This window comes from Dermacentor andersoni, chromosome 11, assembly GCF_023375885.2.
Source record: "Dermacentor andersoni chromosome 11, qqDerAnde1_hic_scaffold, whole genome shotgun sequence".
NCBI lineage: Eukaryota > Metazoa > Arthropoda > Arachnida > Ixodida > Ixodidae > Dermacentor > Dermacentor andersoni.
In genome coordinates this window covers 2,248,654-2,262,584 of record NC_092824.1, presented here as the reverse complement: position 1 = coordinate 2,262,584, position 13,931 = coordinate 2,248,654, and the positions used below count along the sequence as shown (strand labels likewise).

At 45.4% G+C, this 13,931-nt stretch overlaps 1 protein-coding gene across 1 annotated transcript in view; it reads right to left on the bottom strand.

The window, feature by feature from the left end:
* The window catches only part of LOC129381473 (adhesion G protein-coupled receptor B2-like), a 495,955-nt gene that overhangs the window by 361,885 nt on the left and 120,139 nt on the right, over positions 1 to 13,931 (bottom strand). The window contains exon 2 of the mRNA XM_072285547.1: positions 12,164 to 12,269. Within this exon, the coding sequence (XP_072141648.1) occupies positions 12,164 to 12,269 (106 nt within the window). The remainder of the gene's footprint in view (positions 1 to 12,163; positions 12,270 to 13,931) is intronic.

The window sequence follows — 13,931 nt, the reverse complement described above, 5'->3', positions numbered from 1 at the left end:
TTAATATGGGAATGAACAAAAGCATAATAAAGCGACATGAGAGTAGAAAATAATAAATATGGTCGTGCTTTGATTAAAACGCGTATCCCGTATGCCATTTTCTTTTTAACATTAGCAATGTGAAGGTGAAATTTGAGGTGGCGGTCAAATTCCACACCTAAATAGGTGCAATGATCAACTGCATTGATTAGGTGATTGTTGATTGAAATAGACTGAAGGAGCTCAGGCGATCGCTGATGTGAGGCAAAAACGACGAAATTGGTCTTATTATGGTTAATATGTAGCTTGTTAAGTTCACACCATGTGGAAATTTTCACGAGATCTTCATTCAGCTCGCGTGTTAGCGTTGATATACAATTGTTAGAGCTAAATGTAGTAGTATCATCTGCGTACAGAATACACTTCGATGAGGAGAGGCAACTGGGCAGATGATTAATATAAATTAGGAAAAGTAGAGGACCTAATATGCACCCCTGTGGTACACCAATGTTAGTAGTAGCTTCTTTAGAGTAGTACCCAGAAATATTAACGACTTGTTTTCTATCTTGTAAGTAACTGCAAATATAATATAATGTAGCATATGACCACCCATCTAAACCGCTCTTTATGAAAGACAACATAATGCCGATTTATGATCTGTACGCATACCACCTAATCTCTAAATACATCACAGAGCTCAAAAACAACGTCTCGTTCATTGCACAACTGGCATCACTGCAGAAAAGAAATATCACGTACGCAACCAGAAACACCGATATTTGGTACATACATTCATTCAGAACAGGTTACGGACAACATATGCTCAGAAACACTCTTCCACATCTCTTAAACCTGTGCCAACATTACAATTTGAATCTCCAACGCATCCGGCCAAAAGATTAGCGTCATTTTGTTTCAGTTATACGCGAAAGGGCGGCACTTTTGAAATGTACGACATGATATTATGCACATCCCCTTGTTTTTTGGAACTCTACATTTCTGTAAAAATTGTCATCTGCTTGTGCATTGTGATATACCTTTTTGTCTGTGCTGATATGCTTGTACTGTTTGCCTGTTTTTCTAAACATCATGTATTTGTGTCGGGGAGGCGAGAGCCCGTCAAGCTGGGTATCTAGCTTTTTCTGTTCCCCTCCCACATCCTTGGTATGGAAAATAAAGGCATTATTATTATTATTATTATTATTATTAATAATATTATTATTATTATTATTATTATTATTATTATTATTATTATAAGTGCTGTCCACTTCTCTTGTGTCCTCTCTGCACGCCTCACCTTTTCTTGCATAATGAATCTTATATCCACACTTTATGCGTGATTTTATTGCTACAGCAGCAGCTACCGTGCCTGTCTGGGAGACCGGAGCTTAGTTCATTCGAAGAAATTTCGGCTTTTTTTCCGGCTCTCGATTCCTTTTTCACCTTGTATCAAGATGATGATGATGATGATAAATATATTGTCATTTACCTTACACCAGGCCTCTCCTGGTATGATCACATCACTGCTGCCTGCGCAAAAGCTTCAGAAACAGGGTATTTACGCCGCAACCTCTGTCATTGCCCCTGTAATGTTTCCAGATTATCCAATCTAACTTTCGCCCGCCCAGAAATTGAATATGCCTCATCGATTTGGTCCCCTTCCGCTCATTATTGAATTGACATGCTTGAAGCAGTTCAGAACAGATCTGCCCGGTATATTTCAAGGAACTATGACCATCGTTCGCGCGTGAGTCAGCTTAAACTCGATCACTCCCTTGAGTGGGCATGTGAGCAGCAGTCGTTGCTTTTAAAGCCCCTACATCCACGCGTCACCGCCGACCAGGTTAAGTACCGCCAACCTGCCCTCCTCCTCCACGCTCCTCTCCCACTCACCTCCTCAGCTTCCGGCGTCAAGCGGAACTTACGTAGCTTCAGCTTCCTGTTCCGAGTGGAAGTGACCCTATGTTTTTTTAGCGTTGTTTACTTTCGCGTCTACGGAGAGGCTTTAATTGCACCAGCTGCGGTTGAAACTGTTAATGCGATTCCATCCAAGAACCACCGCCTACTGTAATCGGCGATCTGGTCGTGTTCGCTGCTTCGCGTCAACCTGCGACAAGTTGTGCCACGAGAGACAACGTACAGTGGAATGTAGTGCCTGGGTGCTTGGAGACCGCTCCCGTTTTTAGTGCATTTGGAAAACAGCGACCGCAAACTACTACTTCAGCGGAATACAACAGCTTGTCCGCTTTGAATTATTCTTGTTTTGAAGCATACATCCCCTCCAGCCAGCACGTATGGAGGGAGTTTAGTGAAGGAGTTCGCGACGCCAATTTGTACGGCAGACGCATAGAGTTTATGCTGTTGATTCTGAGGTTGAACTTGTCTCGTACGGCAGATCGAAGGTAACGAATGTCCCAAGTGCGTGCACTGCTTGAAGAACTGCAATGACGTGAAGCTATGAAATATAACAAGTTCAAGTTTGCGTGGAGGGCATTCAGTAACATGGTGAAAACAAGTGTGCTTTTCTTGTGCGATATGAGTGGAGGTGTGCAGTGAATTGGTGCGTGCGCGCGTGTTGTAACGCGTGCAAAGGTGTACGGCGAATTGTGTTAGTGTTGTGACGCGAGCAGATGTGTACGGCGAATTGTGTTCGTGTGTTGTGCCCCAGCCCATGGCTCTCCGCACTTTGTCAGAGAAAGGGGACGACAGGCAAAGCGTGCGGGCGCAGCGTACGCAAACAAGCACGTAGATGCACACGAATGACGCTTGGTGGAATGGCTAGAGCGAGCTACTCAAATTAGCACCGATTGCGAAGCACGGGCGTCTCACCATCGTCTGCAATCACAGTGGAAATTCTCGCAGCGCAACTCCAGGAAGCGTAAACGCCGGAACCGGATATCTTAAAACCGGACATGCCGGAACCGGAAATGCCGGAAGCGGAAATGCCGGAACCGGATTTGGTGTGAGGGGAAAAGGCGGTTGTCGCTACTTAAGAAAGCGGCGGTGGCGCGTGGATGGAGGGGCTTTAGTTGCACTATGCCTCGTGCGCAACTTTTCTTCGCTCCACAGATTTTGCTGATGCTTACTTCGCCTTCTGCGCTAATCCACAACTGCCCTACTGTCGGCGTATGCGTTGAAGTTGTCCACAATTGTCAAGAGCCCGTACGTGTGGTCTCCATAATCTTCCATCCTTCCGAAGATGTACCCTTACACGGACACCTCATCGCTTCTAGGACGACGGCCCCGGCTGATTTACCACCCTTTCCCAGCCCTTTCAAACGCAGCTTGCTGATTAGCTACAGTGGGCATGCGAGCAGCACTCGTTGCACTGTGCCTCGTGCACAACTTTTCTTCGCTCCAAAGATTTTACTGATGCTGGCCCTTGCTTTACCTTCTGCGCCCATTCACATCTGCGCTACTGTGGGCGTATACGTTGATGCTGTCCACGATCGTCGAGAGCCCATCACCCGCATGTGGGGTATCCATAATCTTCCGTCTTTCCTTGATGCACCGCTAGACGGACTCCTCAAGGCTTCTAACACGACGGCAGTGGCTTACTTACCGCCCTTTCCCAGCCTCTTCAAAAGCAGCTTGCCGAATAGCTACTCCTCCAGTGGGCATGCGAGCAGCACGCGTTGCACTATGCCTCACTCGCAAATTTCCTTTGCTCCACAGGTGCGTAAAAATTTGACCCTGTATGCTAAACGGAGTGATACTCGCTCACTTTTCCTGCTCCCGTGCGCACTTGTCTTATATTGTCACGTGGTAGTGACGGTGAAGAAAAGCAGCGATACGGTGGAATACAAAACTAGCTTTTATTGGGCGAACCTGTGCCCACAAAAACAGGCTACACTTATAGCACAACGATAGCGGCGCACACGGTCGGCGATCGTCGGAAATCTGATCAGCGAGTCAAGTGCGTCGGCTTTTATACAACAGTCGTCGAATGTTCCAGACTAATCATTCGGACCCGCGTGCCTTCCCCAAAGTTCTACACCATTCGCGTCACGCGATGAAATCAGATAACACAAGGTACGGCGACAACAGGCAGCCGGATAGAAGCATCGATAACTTTCCAGAAACTTCGGATACATGCAGGCGCATCCCGCGCTGTGCGGTTACATTTGTTAGGCGGCGAAACGTGGTCGCCCGATAAAGATAAGTACACGCGTCAATATGCTACTGTGTGTGATTGTCTCGACGTGGCGCTGTTGTTGCTGCCATGGGGTGATGTCGAGAAAAACCTGGGGGCCTCCAAGGGTGGAGAAGTCGGCCCAAGATGACTCTGCCTCGAGTAGTCTTCCCGAATGAGTACCGTCTTATTAATGCTAAAAGACGTAAAGACGACAACAGTCGAGCTTACTAAATGTCAGTCCGAGTTGAAATCAGGTATGAAGGATGTTAAAACCAGCCAAAATGCAATTGAAAGCAAGCTGACCTATATTTTCGGCCGTCTTGAATCACTTGAAAATAAATCTGAAGCTCTAGACACTGTTTGCAGTGATTTGGCCCTAATTCGCTGAGCGGTTGGAAAAGTAGCAGGGCATCATATTCTCCCGCTTAGACGACTTGGAAGACGGATCAAGGCGCAATCACATTGTTTTTTACGGCATACCCGATTCCCGTGAGTCATGGCTGAAAACTCTGGATGCCCTACCGTCAGCGATGGGAAATGCCTTGCCACTAAACTTAGTTGAACGTCGCATCGAATCAGGACTTTTGCAAATACGCTGTCGTCCGGTTATAATGAAACTATCAAAATTTAATATTAAGAGTATACTTTCCTCGCGCAGCCAGCTTAAAGGTAGTAACATTTCAGTAGCTGAGGACTTTTCGCCTGCAAGAAGGCTCGCTAAAAGAAAGCTCCTCGAATTTGGCAAACGCCTGCCTAATTCAACCCCCCCCCCCCTCATATAAAGGGACACTAAAGGGTAATATTAAGTCAACGTGTACTGTTAAAATACCATCCCGGAAACATCGAAACACTTGATTCATGCGAAGAAGACGCTTATCTTAAGAGATAATGCGTTCTGAAGCGTCCGCGTACCTCTAGCGCAGTTCAAATCACCTGCCCTCCAATTGAGGAGTGGTGACGTCATGGTGTCATAGTGACTTTGCGCCGTCGGTGAGTAAAACTGCGCCCGCAGACGGCGCTACGGCTTTCCCGCGCAAAACGCAAACGCGAGGCCAGAAACAGAGCCAAGACAGAGCCGACAGCAGCGCGAAAGCGGAACTATGTCATGGCTCTACTTATTCGCGCATTTGTAGCTTTTCCTTTGTGAAAACCAAATGCTGCACTGACCGCCCCGTCTTCGACCTGCAGTTGTTCTTGCGCTTCGGAGAATGCAGTCAAGACCGACGCAACAGAGCTACGGGAAAGCATTGCTTTGAAAGGCACTCCACACGACTTCAGTAAGTAGGCGTTGAATTCGTAATCCTCTGGACGAAAGTGCAGCGAACACACTATGCGATTTTTCGGCTCTTTTCCAACGCGCTGTGGCAGAGGTACGGCACTTAACCACTTCGAACGGAAAGGTTCACTCGTTGGCACACAGTGATAAGTAACGTTGGATTCGCCGCTGCAACTGCCCTTGGCCAAGTTCCGCGGACTGTTCGCGCATCCCGCGATATCACATGGACGCGGCATTCTCGCTGCTTGTTCCAAATTCAAGTTTCGCGAGCCAGCAGAACCAGCGCAACACGACGCGATAACGAAACAACTGAAACTCCGAAGCGAGCGCGCAGAGTCAAGCGCGCAGAGTCGAGCGAAAACTAAACCTTTCGACCACCCATACTACTGAAGGGTAACGTAAGATGTTATAGTTTTTAGAATCGAACAGAAGTAGAGAAGTAGCATTTTCTTCCGTCTGATAACCTAAGGAAATGATCTTTTTAATACGAGTAGCTGAGTACTAGTGACATAAGTTATGATGAGCAGTATCTTCGTCATCGGGCTAGTACAGGAATGTCGCTGGGGGTCTCAAATCGTGTCATGCATTTATCTCAATTTCTCGGTCACTAAAGCTCTGTTCACGATTATATTGACGCCTTAGACGTTCTAGAGCGTTGCTTGATCAATACAACTTGACTTCAGAGTAACCTTTAGTGTCCCTTTAAACTACGTTTTAACAAGCATTTGATTGATAAGCAATGTTTCATGTATTCAACAAGTGACCGCATTAAGCTAGTTAAAAGTGGTGTTCCAGGTCACGAAAGCGTACCTGACAATCTGCGTCATCACCCTACAACACAGCAATGCCCGAGGGGCAATGGCGTATCTTCAACACCACAAGCCTCCGTGCTTGCTGCTAACGCTAGAAGTGTTTCGCAAACGCGAGGAACTTGAATCGCTCATCGATAGCTGCGAGGCTGCCATTATTGCATTGAAGGAAACGTGGCTACAACCTCATGTACAAGATTGCGAAATCTTTGACTTGTGTCCATTTCGTATCTTCCGTTGCGATCGCAATGCTCGTAAAGGCGGCGGTGTACTACTCGATATTTCAAAATCCCTGCCATGTCATCAAGTCCACATTCTCTGTAACTTGGAAGTTGGGTGTGTTTACGTTGATATCGGTTACCTTCAAATTACGATTGTTGTTTGCTACCGTGATTCATCCTACCCATCCACTTTCACAGCTGAGCTTCACGATCGATGTGGTTAACAACGTTTACTTTGCGGCATCCTTCAAGCCTCATTATATTATCGGGAGATTTTAACTTCCCCAACATATGCTGCACTACTGATCCTTCGCACTGTTATCAAGTTTCTTCGCAAAGTAAAGAATTTCTTGATCTCTGCTCTTTGTTTTTCCGAACACAATTAGTATTGGAACCTACTAGGGTCTCAGACAACGCTGCTAACCTCCTGGGCTTAATCTTATGCTCTCATCCTCACATAGTTACCAATATTTCATGCTTACCGGACTTAAGCCATCACCTGGTTCTTTCTTTCAACATATTACCTCCTGTTTTAAAACCATATGTTAAAAAAATGATTTACCGCTATGATAGGGCAAATTTTGACGCTATTAATATGGAGCTAGCTAATTTTCTTTATCCGTCCTAAGCCAATTTGATGATCGCATGGTTGATGAGAACTGGATCGTTTTCAAAAATAAGATACATGAGCTCCCTGACAAGTTTATTCCATCATGTGTAATATCCTGCAATGTTAAGAAGCCCTGGTTCATCTCTAAGTTAAAAAGGCTTTTCAACCGAAAAAAAAGAAGACTGTATCGAGTAGCGAATATCGAAATGGGATGCTTATAAGGAGGCGAGCAATAATTACACAAAAGCTATAAAACTTTCTAGAAAGGCCTTCCAAGGGCACACTTCGCCCACAATGTTTGCGAATGACTATAGAAAGTTTTGGCGTGTTATTAACCCTTCCAAAGACAATTCGGTCACGCTGATTGATTCGAGTAGTTCATCGGTACCCGATGACGTACGTCCCCATGTCCTTAATTCCGTGTTCTGTAACAACCTTGTGTTATGTTACAACTCTGTGCTTACAACTCTTGAGCATTGCAACTTTATTATCATTGAACCTCTTGGGGTTGAAAATGTAATCAAATATGTGAAGTCATCAAGTCCTGGTGCGGATTTGGTTAACACGAAGTTTCTGAAAAATACTGTTGTTTATTCGTCACTTCCGCTTTCAAAAATTTTTCATAATATTTAGATACCCGTCAGCTACCTGCAGATCGGAAGGTCCGCAAGGTGATCCCACTTCACGAGTCCGGTAGCAAAATTCACCCTTCAACTACCGCACCATTTCCCTCAACAGCATTCCTTGCAAGGTTCTTCAACATATTTTGTACTCACGTTTAGCAAAGCACATAGACAATTATTCATTTTTCACAAAAGCATGACATGGTTTACGAAAAAAACTTCCCTTGCAAAACTCAAATTTTCATTTACTCACAGCCTTCATCTTATTCTCGAGAAAGGTTCACTCGCAGACTGTTTTCTATGGTTTCACCAAGGCCCTCGACAAAGTGTGTCATAAATTGCTTCTATGTAAACTTGGTAAACTTAATCTTGATGCTAACCTGTTTGCATGACTTTAACATTTTCTCCTTAATTGATCACAGTATGCTGTGTCAAATAATCCTAGATCTGTATTTAATACCGTAGACGAGGTGAGCCCCCGGGATCAGTTATAGGTCCTCTTCTTTTCTTAATTTACGTTGACTATTTATGCAATGATGTTTTTTCTAAAATTTACTTTTTCGCAGATGAATATGTTATCCTCCGTGAAATCTCAGACGAATCTGATAAGTTCTTACTAAACAATATAAACGCTAGCTCTAACTGGATGACGTATCGTTAATGCAACTTCACGTAAATATGTGTAAACGTACGCGTGTAACTCGCAGCAATATTCATTCGCCGAACTATTACCTTGTACGGGGACGTTGTGAAGAAGTTAAGGGTGTCTTAACGAGGACGACGAAGGGATGAGGGGCGAAAATAAGTAAGATGGCTGACACCACAGCCTAGCCCTACGTTGTATTATTACAAATTGGCGCAGCCGCATTTTTTCTGTGTGGACATTCAAGTCCAGGTGTGGCTGGACTTCATCATTGGAGCAAATCAACGCGATGACATCCGAATCTTGGCTGCAACGTCTCAAGATGAAGAGGAACAAGCTCTTCCGGAAGCAGTGAGCACTGACGCATTTGTCTCCCATATAAGCGCTAGAACGAAGCTCACTTGCGAAAAAAAAGTGAAGCTGAATGTGAAACTTCAAGATTATGAGAAGTTTGTGCTGACTCCAATCCGAAACTGCGCGAAGCCTGCTACGGTTGCTTCGTCTGAGAGTGGCGTCAACCTGCTCACTAAGTTTCTTGAAGTGCAGCAGGAACAGAAATGACAACCAAATGAATTACTGCGTTTACTTGTAAACGTGACTGAACGACGAATGAACAGGCCGAGTCTCGAATACGTAAAGATAGACATGTTTGATCTAGATTCCAGTAGTCCCGAGTCCTGGCTAACATTTTATGAATATGCATGCAATGAAAACTACTGGCACAGTGATGAAGATAAAGTGAAAAACATGCGACGATTCCTATTAGGAATAGCCAAGAGTTGGTTCGAATTGCGTGTCAACGCTCACAGCAACAAGCCATGGACGGAGTGGAAGGAGAATTTTCTCTGCTCTTTTGGAGATAACAAGGTATTATTATGGGCTAAAGCTATCGCATTCAGGTACAGGTCTGGGTCTGCACTCTGCTATTTTTATGGGAAAAGGAGGCTACTGCAGCTGGCTGACTCAGCCTTGCCCGAGACATCTGTGGTTCCGCTTATCATGCATGGTTTGAGTCCGCACCTTCAGAAGCACCCTGTACTTCTTCACAACGTACCCGTACACTCCCCCTCTTTAAAGACTCATCCCTCCGGGGATGATATATAAATACGTTCCCAATGGTTGCGCACTCGAGCACGCCGTCATCGTTGACGTAAAATAAAGTATGACTTATCAATCAGGGACCCGCACCTCTAAACACTTATTCAGTCACATGAACTAATCCGAAACAATGCCATGCGTTTCATTGAAAGGAATTATAGCCGCGCATCAAGCGTAGCTGCCATGAAAAACTCTTTGCTACTTGCCTTTCTCTCAGGCCCACTTAAGTGCTTTCGTTTTGCTTTATTTCATAAACTATATTTCCACAATTGCTACCTGCGCCATAATCTTAGATCATCTGTACCTATATTTCCTCTCGTGTTGTTCATGGCATAAGGTTGGAATAATTCCACGCCACACCATAACTTGTCACGAATCATTTATTCCCAGGACCTCTCAGGGATGCAACCACCTTCCCGGCGCTGTTGTGGCAGTCAAGGACAACTCAAAGTTTCGTTCGGGCTTATCAGGCATCGCCACTCCCGAAATAATTAACTGATCAATTTTGCTGTAATAACTACCTATTGCTGCCCTTTGTTATTTAAATATATATATGTTTCCTATCCACTCCCCTCTGCAATGCTTCGGTCTTGAGGGTACAATAAAATAAATAAAACCATTCGCCATTTCCCGTCAAATGTCACTCCTATGCCTGTTTCACAAGTACGCCTACAGTAATAAAAGAGCCTCGCTACATTTTGAACGCCCCCTTTTCATGTCACGCAGGCTACATAATCACCTCAGCTTCACGCGCATTTTTGCTAACACGAACGCTTTTAACACATCCGCACTTCCACAAGCCATCCGCACGTGGAATGATCTTCCCGATCATATCGCTTCTGATAGCAATCTGAATACATTTCGTCACAAGCCTGATGTGATTTTTTTCCAATATCGCTATATCATGGATTAGTCCTTTAAACTTATAATTTGTTTATTTTTTATGTGTTGCATTGACGCGCCGACCGACGTTTTTTTGTATTACAGGTTAGTCATGCATGTATGTATGTGTGTATGTATGTATGTATGTATGTATGTATGTATGTATGTATGTATGTATGTATGTATGTATGTATGTATGTATGTATGTATGTATGTATTGACACGTGTACTTATCTTTATCGGGCGACCACGTTTCGCCGCTTAACTGTAATCGCACAGCGACGGACGCGCCTGCATGTATCCGAAGTTTCTGGAAAGTTATCGATGCTTCTACTCGGCTGTCTGTTGTCGCCGAACCTTGTGTTATCTGATTTGATCGCGTGACACGAATGGTGTAGAACTTTGTGGAAGGCACGCGGGTCCGAACGATTAGTCTGGAATATTCGACGACTGCACTATAAAAGCCGACGCGCTTGACCCGCTGATCAGATTTTTCGACGATCGCCGACTGTGTTCGCCGCTTTCGTTGTGCTATAAGTGTAGCCTGTTTTGTGGGCACAGGTTCGCCCAATAAAATCTAGGTTTGCCTTTCACAGTATTGCCACTGTGTTCTTAACGTCACCACCACGTGACAGTATGTATGTATGTGTGTGTGTGTGTGTGTGTGTGTGTGTGTGTGTGTGTGTGTGTGTGTGTGTGTGTGTATGTATGTATGTATGTATGTATGTATGTATGTATGTATCGTCGTCATTTGTAATTCCAATAGTGCTGCAGCCGCTGCCAAATATTGCTGCTGAACTGGTGTTAACTTGTACTGCCAAGCTTGCGTCGTCTCGCGGGGCCTTCCGGGTCTGATCGGTGAACAATGCCAACGAATGCGGAGCTCGCCAAAAGTAGTGATGAAATTGAATCCAAGCTTGTAAACGTCAGCAAGAGGCTTCTTGACGACATCTTTGAGAAATTCCTACTGAGAGCGAGCAATTCAGGCATAGACGTCATAAAACTTAAGGAAAAAAAAAACAGGTAGTTTGGAAACTAGCGTGGAACTCCTAAGCAAACTCATCGAAAAGCTGAGTGCCGGAAATGTTGAGCTAGAAGCCGAAAACAAACCATTACAGCAAATAACAACACTCTCACAAGAAAGTTTGCAAACTCGAGCGCAAACTCGAGCGAACTCTCGACTAAACAACGTCGAGATTAGAGGAATTCCTTGCACACAAGGAGAGGACTGTGTTACGGTAATACAAACTATTGCCAACAGAACTGGTTGTCCAGTAACTGCCACCGACCTCGACGTTCTTCATCGTGGTCCTCGTTCATGGTGTTCATCGATATCTCTGTGCTTCGCGAGAACCCGGCAGGACCCATACACCAGCGCACAGCCGCATTTCTGACAGTGAGTTGACAAATGACGGTATTCCACATTTCGCACGTTAGACTATGTTCTTGTAACTGGTCATTAAGACACCTTCCTGTCTGTCCGATGTATGTTTTCCCACAGGACCGTGGAAGCTCATAAACAACAGCTTCTACACAACCCAATAATGGTTTACGTTGATTCGTAAAGTTGAAAATGAATAATGAAAGATAAATATGTGAGAGATTATTGCGGCTCAGCCTATCTGTCCCAATAGTGATATGTGTGTTAGTGCCACTTCGGTCGACTTGTTAGATAAGGAGACTGCTTTTTGAAGGGTTAAAATTTGGATGAGGTGGCGGCACTGTGCAAGGGTTAAATATGTGAGTGTTTCCTGAAAATCAAGCTGTTGAAGTTAGAGCATTGTGGTGTCGTCTCCCTCCTGTCTTTGTTCACTGGCGCTAAATATGCTTTCCAAGTTAGTTTACCAACACGTCCAGCAAATGGCAATGCTGAAATAGAGGCCTTACCTCAGAAAGCTGTGGTTCGTCCGTGGTGGTAACAAGAACACACGTGTAGGCAGCCATGATGGAGACCTCGCAACAAACTTGGGCTACGACGTCCGGGTACCCTGCGCTGCGATCGTAAAAGGCGTTCACTCAGGCTCTATAGCATTGGACGTTACACGTGTCACGTAGTAGTGACTGTGAAATGCGCTCACCCGATAAACAAGTACACAAGTACCCCCTTCAACAAAGCATCGTCCCGATGCTACAAACACGAAATCGAAAACAAAACCACACCTAATAAAAAAAGGGGGCAACAACATAACCAAGAAACTAAGTTCCTAATTAAAACTTCTTTCTGGACGAGTTGGTGCATACTTAACTCGATGAGCAATGTCATTTTTCCCGATTGTGTCACTCCCTTCCCCTTCACTTCTGCTTTTCGCTTTATATATGGTATCCGTCTTCAGTCAATAAAATTTAGTTGACAGTCAGCGATTGTGTCTCTTCCTTGTTACTTTGTGTTTGCGTGCGTTAGTGCCGTCGCAATATTAAAGTAAGCCCCTAAGTTCGTCAGCGGACGTTGAAAGGCTTAAAGGCACTATGTGAATGATTTCAGAGAGTGCATGACGCCGCTGTGATTGCGAAATGTCGTCTGACACGACCTCATAGTCCAGTGCGCAACTGCGTCGGATAATCTTTCAGGGTTCGAAATAGCGGCTTAACAGTTTCTCGCTAAGGCTTCGTCGGCGTATTGGAGTCTAGACCCAAACACGGTCGCCGGACTGTTACTCCACGTAGCGTTGCCGAAGATTGTAGTGTCGGCTGTCGGTTCACTGCTGGTTCTTGATGCGCGGCACGCGAACTGTCTGGCTTCTTCGGCGCGCTGGAGATAGGCAGTGACATCAATATGCTCTTCGTTGGTGACGCGCGGCAGTATGTCGTCGAGAGTCGTCGTCGGGTTCCTGCCGTAAACCAGCTTAAACGGCATAATCTGCATTGTTTCTTGCACCACCATGTGGTAAGCTAATGTTAGGTACGGCAGGACGGCATCCCACGCCTTGTGTTCTGTGCAAACGTACATTGCAAGCATGTCGGCGAGGCCCTTGTTCAGCCGATTCATAAGAGTATTCGTCTGCGCATGGTAGGCAGTTGTCCTCCTGTGGCTTGCCTGGCTGTATTGCAAAACAGTTTCGGTGAGCTCTGCAGCGAAGGCCGTTCCTCTGTGGGTGACAAGAACTTCTTGGGCGCCATGCCCCAGCAGAATGTTCTCGACGAAACATATCGTCACTTCGGCTGCGCTATCTTTCGGCAGAGCTTTCGTTTCAGCGAAACGGGTGAAGTAGTCGGTAGCTAAAACAATCCACTTGTTTCCAGATGTTGAAGTAAGAAACGGCCACCACAAATCTATCCCTGCTGCTGAAATCCTGTTTCAGCTATCTGCTGAAACGGTCGGGTAGGAGGCTCGATCGGCTGTAGTAATCCCGCAGGCCTGTCGGTGGTGTCTTGAAGTAACGGACGACGTGAGTGGTCAAGTGCGGTCAATAGTATTTATCTTGTATTTCCGACCGTACAAGAAAACAGGAGGTGTCTGGTTGTCTTACCATCACGGAGGGCGTGCAGGACTCCTGAGCGGAGTGCTGTGAGCACAAGAAGGTAGTTTGCGCAGGTTGGCGAAAAGTTCTTCACAAAGACGTCGTTTCGTAAGAAAAGGAAGACAATCGACGCCTAAATACCACCGATACAACGTCGGTCTTCCCTTGCAAATACTGAGCAAAGCTTCTGAGCTCCG